Raw genomic sequence first — 16,066 nt, 5'->3', positions numbered from 1 at the left:
GGCTCTGCCCCAAAACTGGCACATGGACATTACACCACTAATTATTTTCCCATACTGGGCAAATCCTACCCTGAAGGAAAAGCTATAATATTTCCTTTTCCCAGTGCACTGTACTCCCAGACAGGGGATGATCTGGGTCTCTTTATACAGCATTATATATTATAGAGAAATCTGTGCTCTTTGCAAAGGCTTTTTTAAGGTTTTGCAGCCACCTTTCCTTGTGCTTTCACATGTGGTAAAAAGGCTTTATAAGCAGAACATCTTTCCCCATTTCATCACCTCACATGTCATCTGCAGCGTTTCTGTGGGAGCCCTGCCTCTCACCTGACTCAGAACGCTCAGGTGGCTGAGAGAAGCCGCCCCACAGGGCAGCCAGCCAGGCTCCCCTCCGCTGTCCCGCTCCCGCGGTGGTTTGTCACTGCACACCGGGCACCGCGGCCGTGCCTTGGCACCCGGGTGTCCGCCTCGGCCCCGCTGTCCCCTCCGAGCGCGGCCCCGACGGCAGCCCGGGCCGGGCAGTGCGGCCTGGCCGCCTCTAGGTGGGGCAGCCCGGCCACCGGCGGCACCGGCACGGCCCCGGGACGGCGGAGGGACAGCGGGGCGAGCCGGGACCGGGACAGTGAGCTGGGCCCAGGACAGCGAGCCGGGTGCGGGACAGCGAGCCAGGCCCCGGGAAAGAGAGCCGGGTCCGGGACAGCGAGCCAGGCCCCGGGACAGCGAGCCGGGTGCAGGACAGCGAGCCAGGCCCCGAGACAGCCAGGCGGGTCCGGGACAGCGAGCCAGGCGGGTCCGGGACAGCGGGCTGAGGGTCTCCAGTGGGAGCGGGGAGAGGCAGGGGCACGGCGGGTTTGGTGTTTCCCCGCTGAAATGTAATACACGACTGAGAAACGGCGGATCCGTGTGTTACGGTATATCACGGTGTGTGTATTAAGGCCGCTTCCAGACGACGAGGAATGGGAGGTGCGGAGCTCTGTCAAGGGTGGAGGCCAGGTGGGAATCGTGCCCCCTCAGACATCCCCTGCCTCTCCACTGCGTCCATCACGTCCACGCCGAGCCTTTTCCAGAGAGGCTTTCCCGGTTTCTCCGTCGCACGCTCGGAGGGGGCCCTGTGCCCCCGCACGCCGTGAACGGGCAGCCCGAGCTCTCCGGTGCTGCCCTGGCGAAGGGCGGCCGGAGCGGGGCCAGCCCCACGCCAGAGCACGGGGCACAGCCGGGCCGCCGCTCTCCCCCATCCCTCCATCCATCCCTCCATCCCTCCCTCCCGCTGCCCCTCTCCGCGGCGGCGCTGGGGGCCGGGCGGGCCGAGACCACCCAGCTGGCCCCCGGCCCCGGCACGCCGGCCCTGCCCGGCCTCCCTCCGCTCCGCCGCTCTCTGCGCCTTACCCCGCTCTCCTCCCGGCCTCTTCCCCAGGCATTTCCTCCCCCAAACAGGTTTGCTGATCAGAAAGAGGGTGCAGAGATCGCCTGAGTAGGCGGAAGAGGGAAAAAAATTAAGAAAGAAAAAGAGAAAAGGAGGTGGGGGGGAAGGAAGAGCTGAGCAAATTAGCAAAGAATTACAGCCACTGTAAACCATATGCAGGTATTTCAACAGCTTGGGCACAAAACTCTGTAAATCAGGGTCTTCCTGGGCTGGAGCTCGGTGTGCCGGAGCACGGCGGGAGGCTGCACCGGGAGAGGTTCGCTCTCCTCCCCGCCGCTCGCCGGCCCCCGGCATCGCCCGCTTTGCCTTACTCGGGGCGCTCTGCTGCACCTGAGCAGAGCCCGACAAAAGAAACCCTCTGTCCGGAGTTCCCGTGTCCGCCCGTGCCCCGAACCCCCTTCTGGCCGCCAATCCAAACCACGTCTCCCACAACCCGCGCTCCCAGCCCTTCCTCAGTCCCCGTGTTTGAGGCCGCTCATCTCTTCTGACATCCCAAATTCCATCTCTTGGCTGTTAAGGAGCCTTTAAAACACTCGTGCAGGACACCCTTCCTAGCGCCCTAAGTATCCCCCTACGTATATTCTCGTAAGTGGATTTCTCGCAGCTTCCCTAGGTGCTTCTCGTTTACCTCTAGCTCTTAAAAAATTTTCCCTTTGGATATTTCTTTAGTGTATCGTGATACCGAAGTCTTTGGTGGCAAAGCGATGGCTTTCCTGGGGAAAAAAATAGGTAAAAGGTGAGTCCAAGCAAGGTTATTAAAATGGTCTGAGTTTGTTCAGAAAGACAAAGACAGTTCCCGCTTAGTCAGGCAGAGGTACTCTCTAGCTTTGCGCTGTGAATGAAAGTAGAATTATTTATTTTATGGATTTATTTTTTGTGTAAAATTTATGATTGAAAACATATAATTCGTGCCAGAGTCGTTGAAAATCAATTATTGTCACTTCGTAGTCTACTGCAAACCGACGTTCATCTCTGTGAGATCAAGTAGGGAGGTGTTGGCGTGGCCACACGCCTGTGGAGAAGCCCGGTGACACCCTGAGAATTTAGTTCATGGAGCAAAGCGAGTTTGCGGGTGTCTTTTTTCTGTGCTTTATCTCCTTATGTTGCCGCCTTCACCCAGCACCAAACACCCATGTTCGTGCAGCACAGGCGTTTCATTTCTCGTGTACCTGCTTGATACCCTTGCCGGTATTTTTATTAGCTCCGAGAAAGCCAATAATATTTGAAAAATAGAAAAGCGTAATGCTTGGGGGTATATTGTTGTTTTGGCAGCGAGTCTCAGATATACAATTCACGTGCGTGTAATAGTTTCCAAAGTCTTCCCGTGCAGGGCCGTTTTCTTTTAGGGAAAGCATCGTCTAGGGAAAAGAGTTTAATCTGCGAGAAATTGCTTTCCTAATACGGGCTTTATAAGCCCCATGGACAGAAGACCGTACTTAACATAAACCCGGCCATGTTTTTAAACAAACGCAGTAGTGAAAAGCGCATTTTTCAAAACTGGCCGAGGCTGATTTGCGTTTACCCCTACAGTGCGGGCGGCCGGGGGCTGGGGCGCTCATCCCGCAGCTCGTACTGCCCCGCACGGGCACGGCGTCTCGGCCCCGGACAGACTCGGAACAGGCGAGTTTCGACGCCCTTCCCCAGCGGCGCGCAGCAATGCCCGCCACACTGCGGCGTCGGTCCCGTCCCCGCCACTTCTCCCGTCGGGACCGAACCTTTCCCCCGCGCCAGGCTACAGCGCTCTGCTGAGGCGCGGCGAGGGGGAAAACATCTCTGCAGAGCGATCCCGCACTGTCCAGGTGGAAGCCGCCGCTTTCTGCCTGGGAGAGGGACCGTCCCTTCGAGGGTCTCCTCGGCCCGGCGAGGCGGGGGCGCCCCGCGGGCCGCAAGGGGTTAAAGGGACGGAGCGCCCCGGCGCGCGCCCCGCGGAGCCGCATCGGCCCGCGGCGGGAGCCAATGGGCGGGCGGGGCGCGCGGGGGCTGCCCAATGGGAAGGCGCGGGGCAGGCGCTGTCGGGCGGCCGTGAGGGATGGCAGCGCCGCCGGCAGAAAAAGCGGAGGGCGGGCGGGGGCGGGACAGAGCGGGGCGGAGGCAGCGCCCGTGCCGCCAGGGACCCGCGGCGGCGCCCGGCGCAGCGCGGTGGCCCCGGTGGCCCCGGCCCTATGGGCGGGCGGGCCGGCAGTGGCGCAGAGAGGCTGCTCCCGCTGGCGCCCGCCCTCCCGGCGGCAGAACAGGGCCCGGCACCGGCGCGGCGGCGGCCGGCGATGCGGTCGCCCAGCTGAAGACGCGGCACGGTCCGCTGCTCGTCCGCGGGGCTTGCCCGTCGCCGGGCCATGTCCGTCCGCGGCGGCAACGCCCTGACGCCTTTTTCCATCCAAGCCATCCTCAACAAGAAGGAGGAGCGCGCCCGCCACGCGGCGGGGCGGCTGCCGCTCCCGGGGGCGGCCGGCGGCTGGCGGCTGTGCGGCGCCGCCGAGGACCCACCGCTTCCCGCGCCCGCCGCCCGCGCCCCGGCCCCGCGGACGCCGGCGGGCTGGGACTCGGACTCCGCGCTCAGCGAGGACCCCGAGGGCGAGCGGCGCTCCGAGGAGGAGGGCGCCGGTGGCAGCGCCCGCCCCGCAGAAGCCACGGGCGGGGGTCGGCCGGCGGAGGACGAGGCGCAGCCCCCGGAGGCGGCGGAGCGGGACACCACCGGCCTCAGCGACAGCGAGATGTCGGCCGCCGTCTCAGGTAGGGGCAGCCCCGATGGTGGCTCCTCCGCGCCCGCGCGAGGAGGGCCCCGGAGGGCTGGGAACGGGAGGTGTCCGTGGCTGTCGCCGGCTCCCCGGAGTTGTGCGACAGGCTCGGTTGTGCCGGGGGGGAGAGAAAACCCGCAACGCGTCCCGCGGGGCGAGGGAGGGCGGATCGGGGAGGGCCTTTGGCCCGGCGGAGCCCGCAGCTCGCCAGGCGCTTAAAGGAGAGCGAGAAGCCCCGGCCGCTGCCGCCGGCGGCTGTCCGGGCGACGGGGCGGGCAGCGGCTCGGAGGGCTCTCCGCTCGCCCCGTCGCTGCGGACCGGCCGCAGGAAGCGCGCCTGGCCGCCTGTGCGCGGGTGCCGCTGTCCCGGTGCCTGCCTGCCCTGACCGCCGTGCTCTCGCCCTGCCCGCAGATCGCAGCCCTCCGGAGGAAGAGGACGGAGCGGGCAAGTGCGGGAATCTGCTGCCGGGGGAGGAGGAGGCGGCGGCGGCTCCGAAGCCGCGGAAGAAGCGCTCCCGCGCAGCCTTTTCCCACGCGCAGGTCTTCGAGCTGGAGCGGCGCTTCAACCACCAGCGCTACTTGTCGGGGCCCGAGCGGGCCGACCTGGCCGCCTCGCTGAAGCTCACCGAGACGCAGGTGAAGATCTGGTTTCAGAACCGGCGCTACAAGACCAAGCGGCGGCAGATGGCCGCCGACCTCCTGGCCGCCGCCCCCGCCGCCAAGAAGGTGGCCGTCAAGGTGCTGGTGCGCGACGACCAGAGACAGTACCACCCTGGCGAGGTGCTGCGGCCGCCCTCGCTGCTCTCCCTGCAGCCATCCTACTACTACCCCTACTACTGCCTTCCCGGGTGGGCTCTGTCCACCTGCGCCGCAGCTGCCGGCACGCAGTGAGAGGCACACACACACAATCCCCGGCCCCGACACCCCCAGCATACACACTGGCAGCCAGGAAACCCATCTTCCCTCTGCCACCCCCCCACCCATCAATCCGTCCGCTCCGCTTCTCAAGTCCAGAGCCCCAGCTGCAGCTCTCAGTGCCTCGGACAGTATTTATTATTATTTTATTGTTATTTTTATTATTAATATTTTTGGATGGTTCCTCACCCTCTCCTCTTTCAACGTAGGACTTCTTGGCCACCCCCACCCTGACCCTCACCCTGTCCCCATCCCGCCAGCCGAGGACTCTCGCGATTCGGCACAACTTGTTCATGGTATCCATGTTGTCAGTGTATTCGGTGTAGACTTTTTGTTTGTTTGTTTTATTTTGCTTCGGATGGGTAGAGACTCGATCTTGTGTGGAGAAAAAGAGAAAGAAAACAAAGGAGAGGAAAAAAAAATACAACCCGCAAAACCAATTGCAACTCAAAAGAGGAGATCAAGGACTCCCTCAGTGGATTGTAAGGAAGATTATTTTTGTCGTCTGAGTCCTTGGTCTTCCAACTTGTTGCAAACTGAGTGTGCCTTGTATGGTGCTGAATGTATGGAAGCCTCTTTCAGGTCCCCCTGCTCTTGTTGCCCATGTTATTCCTGTACTCCATGATCCCTGGCAAAGGATAAATATGTCACAAAAGGGTGAGACTTATATTGAAACTCTGACTTCTTGTTTTCCTTTTTTTCCTGAGATCTTTCCGTGTTCGGGGAGGGAGGAGTTACGGATTTTTCGCACTTTCCAGATGTATTAAAGTTGTTATTTTTATATTCAATGTGAATATTTCTAGTCAGGCTTTTTAAGAAATCGATGTAACAGGAAACTTTAATACCGTCAGTGCCTTTTACAATTCTTCTGCAGAGCTCTCCTCCAGGGGTGGGGGTTTCTGATCTGCTCAGCAATGTAATTACAGTCTCTTTCTTCCAAGATAACTCGTTGCTTTTTTTTTTCTTCTTTTTTTTCCCCCTCTATTTCCCTTTTAATGGCACTGTGCACTCAACTAGATTATTTACTTCAAATGAATTGTGAATGTTTGTAAGCTACCCGCTGTACTTGTTTTGTTGTTTGTTTGGTTTTTTTTCTAATTTATAAACTTTAGTTTAACACTTACCCCTGCTGCTTCTGTCGTTTCTGAGAGCAGACACGGATTTCCCCAGTGATATTTTCCCCCGCAGCAACCTCAGGCCGTAGCTCAGACCACGTCCCTCCTTTTCCCCCTCGCACGGTGAGGATCGTAGGGCCTGGCAGAGATCTGGGCCGCCTTGCCCGGCTGCAGCGGTCAGCGCTGATGCCCGTTCCCTCTGCGGGAGGCGGAGGGGACCCGGGAGCTCTGACCGGGTGCCCTTATCACTTCTTTGGTAGCGCCTGTCCCAGATGGAGCGATCCCCCATCTGCTGGAGAGCCGGGATCGGTGGCTGTGTTTACGGGTGCTGGTAGCGGTGAGGACGAGGGGCAGTCGGTGGAGCCACTCGATCTGCTTTTCCCGGTCGGTGGCAGCCTCTCCGTGCGGGCTGCGGCCCCTCTACAGCGGTGAAACCCTGGCGGATCCTGGGGCGGGTGCGCGGCTCGATGCAGTTTTCTCTCTGCCGGAGCCGGGCAGAGACACCGGGGCGCGGGCTCAGGATTGGGCTGCAAGAGGTGCCTTCGGCGGAACTGCCCAGGCCGTCCGTATCCCGACACTGCCGCGATAGCCGCTTGGGGCAGCCTCCCGCCTTGGACTGAATCTCCTCCAAGCCTCTCTGAGAGCCCGGGCCCTCGGCGCGGTCCTGGCGGCTCTTCCCCGCCATCGGCTGCTGTCCTTGGGTGTCTCCCCGGGGCCAGCGCTGGCCGAAGGGGAGGGCAGGCTCACCTGGGGTGGGCAGCTTTCCCGGGGGCCGGGGCCGGGCAGCGGCGCTCGGAGGGACCGGACCCGGTGATGGTTGCAGCAGTTTATCAGCGCCGCAGGAGCCCTGTCCGGACCAGGCTCACAGGCGGCCGCATTGCCTGGGCGCTGCTGATTCCTCATCACCGCCAGCTTCTTTCCTTTCCCGCCGGTTCGCACGGGCATTGGCTGCGGCTCCCGGGCACCGAGTGGCTTGCCCTATCGCTTCCCGGCCGCTGTGCCTGCAAGCCGCCCCAGGATGCCGCCGGGCTGTTTCCCTGTCAGCCCCTCGCTCCGGCCCTCCTTGCTGTCATTTCGCTTTCCCCGGTCTCGGGCACCCCGCAGGTGAGCACTCGGCAGCACGGGCTGGGGACGAGCTCTCTGTTCCCAAAGCCGACAGCCGCCGTGACACCGGAGGAAATGCTTTGAGTTTGGTTTTGCTCTGCCGGGCGTGTCGGCGGTCCTCCTGCCCAAAGGAGTGCTCCAGATGCAGCAGTCCCTTGGCAGATACGGGAGGACTGACATTTATTTGGCCCGATCCGAAGCTCTTGTCTCTTTTTTCTTATTATTATTATTATTTTTTTTATAACTATTTCCCTCCGACATTCTCAACACTTTCCTTCCTGGAAAACACGAAACTTTTGGACAGCAGAATCTGGACCCCAGTGCACTTAAGGAGGTAAAGAGGTGCCACTGCTGCCCCGCGGTTTGCTTTTTCCTGGCCCCTTGGGGACGTTTCTCTGCCTGCAGCCCCGTACAAGGCACCGAGCCGCTGACTCCCATCTCCGGTTCGATGGTACAGCCAAGCTTGATCCCTCCCCTATTTGTCCCACTGCAGACAGTGTGGGATGCTAAACAGAAAAGCAGAGGTGTCGGGACTGCAGACCCCCCTCCTCACAGCCTTTGCTGGGAGGTAGGTTTTACACAGCAGAGGGATGTTACCTGACGTGTCTGGGATTATGCATCTTTAGATTTTAGTGCTGCAGATAAAGGGAAGTTGATTCGTTTTGACTTCTTTGGGACTATTTTGTGTGAAATATGGCACAGTGATGCAAACTGAAAGGTACATCTCACACCAGCGGAGGTTTTGTCCCCGGCGGGGGTGGCTTCTGGCAAAATCGGCTGTGGTTCTATCGGGCCCCTTGTTTGAGGGAGCAGACTATCTCTAAGACTAATTTTTTTCCCCCTTTGGTCACTGTGTTGTATTATTTTGATTTTTTTGAGCTAACAAATGCTGTGCTCTAGGGAATCTCCTGATATAAAAGGGAAGTGAGTGTAATTAGAGATTCCTTGGATTGTAACATTGGGTAACAGACTCAAAATAAAGCGTCAAGGTAATTTCCTATGAACCAGGTAAAACTAATATGCATTTTACTCGAGATAGAAGTTGCTGGAAAAGATGATCCAAATAAAGTTGCTCAGAATTTCAGTATTGGTGTTTAATAACGAACATTTATGCATTGACAGTGTCCTTTTTTGACGTTGACAAAATCTGATACTTGAGAAACGTCAATATGTGATACTGGGAAAATTTAATCGATAATTTAATGGAGTTTTTCTGGAATTTGAGGCATTTCTATTCCTGTTTTTTCTTAATAATTTTGATTAAGAAAATATAAAGCAAACTCACTGCATCCTTTAGATTTTCTTAATGGCAAAATCTCCAGTAACACGCATGTAGCTGTACTGAGGCCAATGGAATTACTCCGTATTTTTGGCTCTTAAGGTATCAGCAGAACCTGGACTCTAATACGCTCTCTTCACACACCCTCAGACACACATTCAGCTCAACAGCACATACACGGCTGCTACGTAAAAATAATCTCCCTGACGATGTGTTCCAATTTCGGTCTCTCTCACAAATCCTGAACCGTACAGGGGCCGTGGGAATCATTTTCCATCTGACCGTGGGCAAGCTGTAGTCTTAAAAAAAATTCTTGCAAAGACAAGGGGGAGAAGGGGGAAATACCGCAGCTCCAAGAAATTCGATTGTTGAAATGTAATGTAAATTGTGTATATCTTTGCATATGTCTCCATTGGCGCTTGTGTTTGTGTATTAAACAGTCGCACAGGCGCAGAGTCCAGCTCTGCAGACGGGAGGCTGCCTATATTTAGCTACCTCCCGCTCGCTCGCAGGGTAATAAAACAGGAAACCACGTTGCTTTGCCCCCCTCTCTGCACACACACACACACAAACACACTCAGGTAGAAATCAGCGACACTTTCCCGGCAGGAGGAGAAACAGCAGAAGAGCCCGGGGCACAGCAGCCCCCCCGGCCGTGCAGCACCTGCCCAGCCTCCCAGGGGCTCCCGGGAGCAGGGGCCAAAGGTGGCCCGAGGTTAAGGGCTTCTCCCCGACAGGCCTTGGCAGGCTTTTTCCGCTCCGCTGCTGCTGTCAGTGGGACGGCGACGAGCCCCGAGGGGAATCCCGGCCGCCTTTCCAGCGGCTCTCCCGGGACTGCAGCACCAAACCACGGGAGCAGCCACTCCTCTGGAACGTCTCCGAAGACAAGGACAGGGGTGCTGGAAAGCCACATCCAGCGGGCTCTGGAGATCCAGGGCGCTGCCAGTGGTGTCTCCATCGAGCAGCCTGGCTATTCCCAAGGTGATGGGAGACATAAAGGTCAGGTCCTTTTGTCCCGGCCACATAATCAAGGATATTACCCCTCCCAACCTTTCTGAAAGCCGCAACAAAGTGGACTGTTCCTTCGCGTTGTCCGCTGCTGCGGGAAACAGAGTGATTAACCGGGGAGCAAGGTGAACCAGGGAGCAAATGGCGCGTTTCCCAAGCGGGTGTCACGGCGGTCAGTGCCAGGACACCGCACCGCTCCGGGACAGGCAGCACACCCTCCTCCGGGGCCGAGCAGAGGCTCGGGTGGGCCGGCAGGCTCCGCCCGGGGCTCCCGGCCCCGCTGGGGCGGCTGCCGGCGGGACCCGCTCAGCTCCGCGCCCGGGCAGCCGCGCTGCCCCGCACCGGCACTGGCCCGCTCCTTGCCGAGGGACCGCGGGACAGGGAGGACTCCTACCCACAGGTGGGGCTTGTCATTTTCCTAGAACACGTCTAATATTTGTGGTGTGGGATTTTTGTTTTGTTTTGGGTTTTGTTCGTTGTTTTTTTTAAGGGAGGGACGGAGCGGAGAGAGAGGGCGAGTTCACGGCCGGGCCGGCCCAGGAGGGGCTGCGGCGGTGACTGGGGCAGGGCCAGGGACAGGGCTGCCCTCCTCCACCCGCAGCCGCAGACACCTCCCTGGCTCCCTCCTAGGCAGGTCCTACGGCCCACGGAGGAAAGCCCTGGCAGAGCCTGAGGGGTTGGCTCCTCGGTCCGAGGCCCTTGGTGTGACCGAAGAACCATCCCCGGCTCTTTCTCCTGTGTTTCCCCAGACTGCTGCCCCATTGCGGAGCCGACAGAGGTGTTTGGCATCCCAAGTGATGCTGGCGATAGTCAGCGTGATCCTCGAAAAAAATTAGAGTAGAGCTGCAGGTTAAGCCGTTTTGTGGTTCTCAGGTGCGCCTGTGGCTTCTTGCCTAAAATCTGACTAAAGAGGCCACGGCTTGGGCTCCCGAAGGACAGGGATGGCAGCCAGCAAACATATCCTCTGCTGAAACAGAAACTAGCCAGGGAAATCTCTCCCGCAGCAGTGGCTCGGCGCTGGGAGAGACAGAAAGGGGATCGGAAGGCAACCCGCCTTCCAGAACTGGATAACGATGTCCTTCCCACCAGAGTAGGGACACTTAGTAATAGTAATAGTAATAGTAATAGTAATAGTAATAGTAATAGTAATAGTAATAGTAGTAGTAATAAATGGATTTAAATACTCATAGGTTTTAAAATATTTTTTCTTTATTAAAAAAAAGAAAGGAAGGAAGGAAAAAAGAAAAGAATCATGGGAGCTAGGAAGGCCACACGTAATCTTTTCTTGCACGGCCGATTGACAAGTAAAACAGTGCTTTCACACCGAACAAGAATGGTAGAAAACCATAAAACGGTTGAAAAGGAGAAGACGGGTGTGATTTTCAGCTCTCCGGGTCTGGAGGGTATCGGCTTGCGAGGGGCTCCGGCGGCCGGGGGTGGTCGCAGGCCGGGGCCGGCCTTGGGGGAGCGCTCACGGCACAGGAGCCGCTGCTCGGGACAGGGCGCGGGTTACGGCGTTGTTCCCTAAATTGCTCTGTGGGGAAAGCAAATCCTGCGGGCGGAGACGGCTCTGAACAACACCTCTGCCCGCTGCTTCAGAGCCCGACCCTGCCTGTGGGCTCCGGCGGTCTGAGGAGCCCGCTCAGCAGCGGTGATCCGCCCCCCGCTAGAGCCGACCGACAGCGAAACCCCCGCTGCTTCTCTCCCGGGCCGGGGTAAATCACTCTGCCCACGGATCTGCTCCGCGCTTCAACTGGCCAGAGAAACGCTTTGTGTCGCAAAGGACTCGAGCGATAATTAGGGATGAAATGCGCGTGGAGAGGACTAATATTATTTTTGGCTTGTGCGGGAATAATACGGATTTGCAAACTGTACGAATAAAGCTGGGAAGGCTGGAAGGGGAGGGAGGGAAGGTGGTCCTGCCGGCAGAGCCAGGACTCGGTGGCGGGGTTTGTGCCGGCTCCTCTGTTCAGGGGGCGAAAGCGAGGGACAGGTCGTGTTTGGGAGTTGCCTTCAGGCACTCGACTGCGGTACCGGGCGGCGGCAGGGGGGCGGTGGCCGGGGGAGCCCTGAAGGCACCGCCGAAAAGCCACGGGGACGTTTCACTTCGTGTGGTGCGCGGATTTACGGAGGCAGCGGCATTGCCACTCTGTTCTGCACCGTGGCACAGCACTTAAAATGACCACATCAGACAAATAGTCTTTACTTGACTTATTAATATAATTCTAATTATTAATAATAGTAATAGACTATTCGAGATTCTCTTTATTCAGTAAAGAGTGAGAAATGGTGGCAAAGGGGGAACTTCTATGGACGTAATACATTTTCCCAGAAGAAAAAAAGAGCACGTGCTCATTTGCTGGTTATAAACCCCACTCTGCAGGGGTGCAGACTGTGATTTTGTCAAGCAACTGTGAAGCTTCCTTTAATTTGTCTGAAATTTTACTAAGTTCCCGAGTCAAAAAAAAAAAAAAAAAAGGTCTGGAAGAAGCAGACCGGTTTCCTCGGTCTTCGAGAAGATATTTTGCTTTTTTGCTGCGCGGATTTGCTGCCACTGGGAAGTTGTGTTTAGGTGTCCATGTCAGGTCGGGGCTCGTGGGAACACAATAACGTATTTTTACCCAAAATGCCTCCAAAAGATATTGAAATAACCACTTCATTTTTGCGAACAAATTATTTCACTAAAAAGGAACAGAAAAGAAGGTGCAAAAAAAAAAAAAATCTATGGCAAGCCCTTTTTACGGGGCGAACTTTAAAAGGAAAACCCCGACATTTTTATCTTGGAAAATAATATATGCAAGATTTGCAATATAGAAACTACTTGTAAACCGATCTCGCTTCGGGAAGATTGTTGTTTTCAGTGGGGTGCAAAGCCCTCGGCCAGGCAGGCATGGCGGGGTGAGCGGGGGAAGCGGCTCAGGGATGGAGAGCGCGGAGGGGCCAGGGTGCTGCACCCGCGGGACAGAGACAGCGGGTCCCCGGACATCCCCTCACACCAAGGACAGGAGCAGCTACGCGGAATGCAGCGTGTGCCTGGCAGAAGACATATTCCAGAAGCTCTCCCCATCTTTTCTCTCCTGCACCTCCGGGAGGTGCCTGCTGGCTGCTCGGGACAGCCTCCCATCGCTGCCGCATCCCGCCCGCCTCTCTGCTCCTTGCCTCCCACTCTTTGCAAAGCCTTCTCTGACTGATCGAGCGCCTGTCGCCTGTGCCCTGGCCATGAGCAGGGCCATGCAAGCTCTCGTCCCCGGCCGTGGCAGGCAGCGGGGAGGGAGCTCGGGCGGCCCGGCCCCGGCAGCGCGGCGGTCCCAGCGCCTCTCCCGGGCCCGGCCAGCGCCCCGAGGGGCTGCTCCCGGCCTCCCGCGGCCCAGCAGGGAGGGTCTTCTCAATGCCAGGCCTGTGTATTTGTAGTTTGATTTCGCACGTCAAGGATAATTTCTTCATACAACTTAATGGACGCGGCTTGACATCCATAATGATCGCTAATCATTCAAATTATTTTTGCTAGCGCCCAGACATGTTCCAGTTGTTGTGATAGATCGCGTTTCACCCATAATGACGGACAATTACCATTTCTAATTCGCCGGCTTTTGACACCTAAATCCACCCACCATATGTGGCTGAAACGCGCCGGACTCGGCGGCGAGGTCCTGATGACATTTGCAGCGAGCCCCTCTCCTCCGAGCGGGGCACCTGGGATGCCACCCACCCCCGGCACCCCCGGCCCTTCCCCAGGCCGCCGCAACCCGGCTGCTCGCCATGGCCAGCCCCGGAAGGCAGCCCCGCGGCCCCGGGTGTGCGTGAGGCGGCCGGCGGGACCCGCAGCCAGTCCCAAGCGGAGCAGCCGGGCTCTTCTCTTCTCTTCTCTTCTCTTCTCTTCTCTTCTCTTCTCTTCTCTTCTCTTCTCTTCTCTTCTCTTCTCTTCTCTTCTCTTCTCTTCTCTTCTCTTCTCTTCTCTTCTCTTCTCTTCTCTTCTCTTCTCTCTTCTCTCTTCTCTCTTCTCTCTTCTCTCTTCTCTCTTCTCTCTTCTCTCTTCTCTCTTCTCTCTTCTCTCTTCTCTCTTCTCTCTTCTCTCTTCTCTCTTCTCTCTTCTCTCTTCTCTCTTCTCTCTTCTCTCTTCTCTCTTCTCTCTTCTCTCTTCTCTCTTCTCTCTTCTCTCTTCTCTTCTCTTCTCTTCTCTTCTCTTCTCTTCTCTTCTCTTCTCTTCTCTTCTCTTCTCTTCTCCTCTCCTCTCCTCTCCTCTCCTCTCCTCTCCTCTCTTCTCCTCTCTTCTCCTCTCTTCTCCTCTCTCCTCTCTCTCCCCTCTCCCCTCTCCCCTCTCCTCGCCCCGGGGCCCTTCGGGGCAGTGTGGCTGTGCTCTCCCCGAGGCGCTTACATGTCTCAGAGGAATCCCGGATGGAAAGCGGCTCGATCCACGAGCCAGGGCTGTCCCTGCGGGCTGTTCCCTTCCCGCCGCTCTCGTCACCATCTCGGCCAGGGAAACCCGCGAGTATTTTTGCTTTGATCCTCCACGGCCCACGGCCTTGAACTGTCCTTTGTGGGAGAGACAGCAAAGCAGGACGGGGAGGTTTGGCTGCAAACAGGGCGCGCAGTGCCTTTGCATTGCTTCCATCGCGTTTCCTGGGGTATTTACCTCCGCAGTTCCCCCAGAGCTAGGTGCACACGGTGTGAGGTGTCCCTGTGGGACCCGGTGCAGCCAATGGAAGCAGAATCGGCAGCTCCGCACCTCCGTCCCAGCCCCAGCGCCAGTGGCCCGGCACGGCCCGGCCGTCGGGGCACCCACACGCTCTGGGGACAGATTCACCCCAGTACTGGGTCTCGTTTGGCGGAAAGGAAGCGTGAGGATTCACTCTGGGTGATTTTTTCGGGGTCGTTTTGGTTTTTTTTTGTTTTTTTGTTTGTTTGTTTAGTTGTGTTTGGGTTTGGTTTTGTTATCGTTCTTAAACGAATGAAGCCACCGTCGTTTGGCTTTAATTCCCGCACGACGGAAGCGCAATGCGCATCGACCTCAAAGTCGATGGCACAGCATTCCTGCCCAAGTGCTGCAAGGAAGAAACTCCACGTTTGTACAGAGCGGCAGGCATTGCCTGCTTTTTAAACCCTGGGTATTTCTGCTGCATTAACGTCTGTTGAGCCACATGAAACATTCCCTTCGTCAGGAATAACTGACCGTGGATACCCCGGTCACAGCTGCAGGGACGGGCAGAGAGGGAGCAAAGTCAGGTGCTGATGCTGTGCTCCTGTGCCCGGCTTTGCAGTGCTCCCCGACGCAGCCCGATGAGAGTCAGAGTGACACAGAAACCCAGACAGGGCCACGCAGCCACGCGTGTTTCCAGGGGGGCTGGTGATTAGCGGGGTGAAGATCACACATCGGAGCATGCCGTGGCTTTACCCGGCCTTTCGCAGTACGCCTGGTGAGATGAGTCCCCAGGCTGCTTCCCCCGAGTGCCCCTACAAAAGCCACTCATGAACTCGTTTCTCCGCCGGGGCGGGAGGACCGATGGGCTAGGCGGGGATGCGGACGGGGGGCACCGCAGGCCTCCCTCCGGCTCGATGCAGCCACAGGGAACTGTCATTGCCGGGAAAGTGCTGAATCCGGCCTGGCACCGGCCCTGCTGCACCTTCTGCGGCAGCAAAATCTCCCCGCAAAGGGCGAACACCCCGACCCCCGCTTTGGACAGCTGACGTGGAGGAAATGGAGTCTCACAGCCTGTTAAAGCGAGCAAGTGCAAGGATTTAGCCGTCCATTTAAAATAACACTTTAAAATAAAGACTAGAGGGGTTGCCTGTCTGAGATTTCTTGGATCCCGATGAGATATTTTGATAAGGATTTCTAGTTAAACTAGTTTATTTCTAGTTAAATTTCCAAGCATGTCTGAAGTTCTATTGCACTTTCCCCAAGAATTAAACAAAGTAGTTTCTCAGCTCTTGAATTTGAGGTAAAGATGATGGAAAAAAAAAATCACCAGCCCAGTACACACTAAAAACTCCGAGCAACTGCTCATCAACAGGAACCACCCGACTGCCGGGAGCGGCGCTTCTCGCCTGGGGAAGGCAGGCTGGACTGAAACGCCCCTCCAAACACACTTCCCGGAGTTCCGAGACTGGGGCCCGAACTGCAGCATGCAAAGGAATAGACCCACGTTTCTCACTGGGAGCGGGACTCGGGCTCAGGTGCTCGGTAGTACTAAGGAAGTCATGAAGGACACCCCAGTATGAATCCCTCAAATTCAGCAGAACAGTAATTGCTAATGACCTTTCCTAGCTTTGGACATACAGGTTTGATTAAAGGCTCTTTACAATTATTTTCCCCTAAATTTTCTGGCAGGCGTCCGGACTCAGATAGCTCCATTTCGGGCAGGTTTGGTCTGGGGCTTTTGCCACGGTTTAGATCACATTCACACCCTCTCCACCCTGACCTTCACATGCACACCCTCATCGATTGCAGGGAGCTTCCTAAGAGCAGGAAAAACACCATGGCATTCAAGAAC

The 16,066-nt window shown here is 57.3% G+C and overlaps 1 protein-coding gene across 1 annotated transcript; it reads left to right on the top strand.

The window, feature by feature from the left end:
- Positions 1-3,457: 3,457 nt before the first annotated feature.
- On the top strand, positions 3,458-6,124 carry NKX3-2 (NK3 homeobox 2). The gene is made up of 2 exons (XM_074540443.1): positions 3,458-4,150; positions 4,567-6,124. Exons 1-2 carry the CDS (start codon positions 3,754-3,756, stop codon positions 5,043-5,045), a joined length of 876 nt encoding a protein of 291 aa, XP_074396544.1. The 5' UTR covers positions 3,458-3,753; the 3' UTR covers positions 5,046-6,124.
- Positions 6,125-16,066: the final 9,942 nt, after the last annotated feature.

This window comes from Zonotrichia albicollis, chromosome 5 (assembly GCF_047830755.1).
Source record: "Zonotrichia albicollis isolate bZonAlb1 chromosome 5, bZonAlb1.hap1, whole genome shotgun sequence".
Taxonomy (NCBI): domain Eukaryota; kingdom Metazoa; phylum Chordata; class Aves; order Passeriformes; family Passerellidae; genus Zonotrichia; species Zonotrichia albicollis.
This window is presented reverse-complemented; position numbering and strand designations above follow the sequence as displayed.

Bases quoted from the DNA above. Each gene is read 5' to 3' on its own strand.
- NKX3-2 (XM_074540443.1), top strand. From the start codon at position 3,754: ATGTCCGTCCGCGGCGGCAACGCCCTGACGCCTTTTTCCATCCAAGCC. The intron at 4,151-4,566 runs GTAGGGGCAGCC...CCCTGCCCGCAG, and splicing joins GATGTCGGCCGCCGTCTCAG to ATCGCAGCCCTCCGGAGGAA.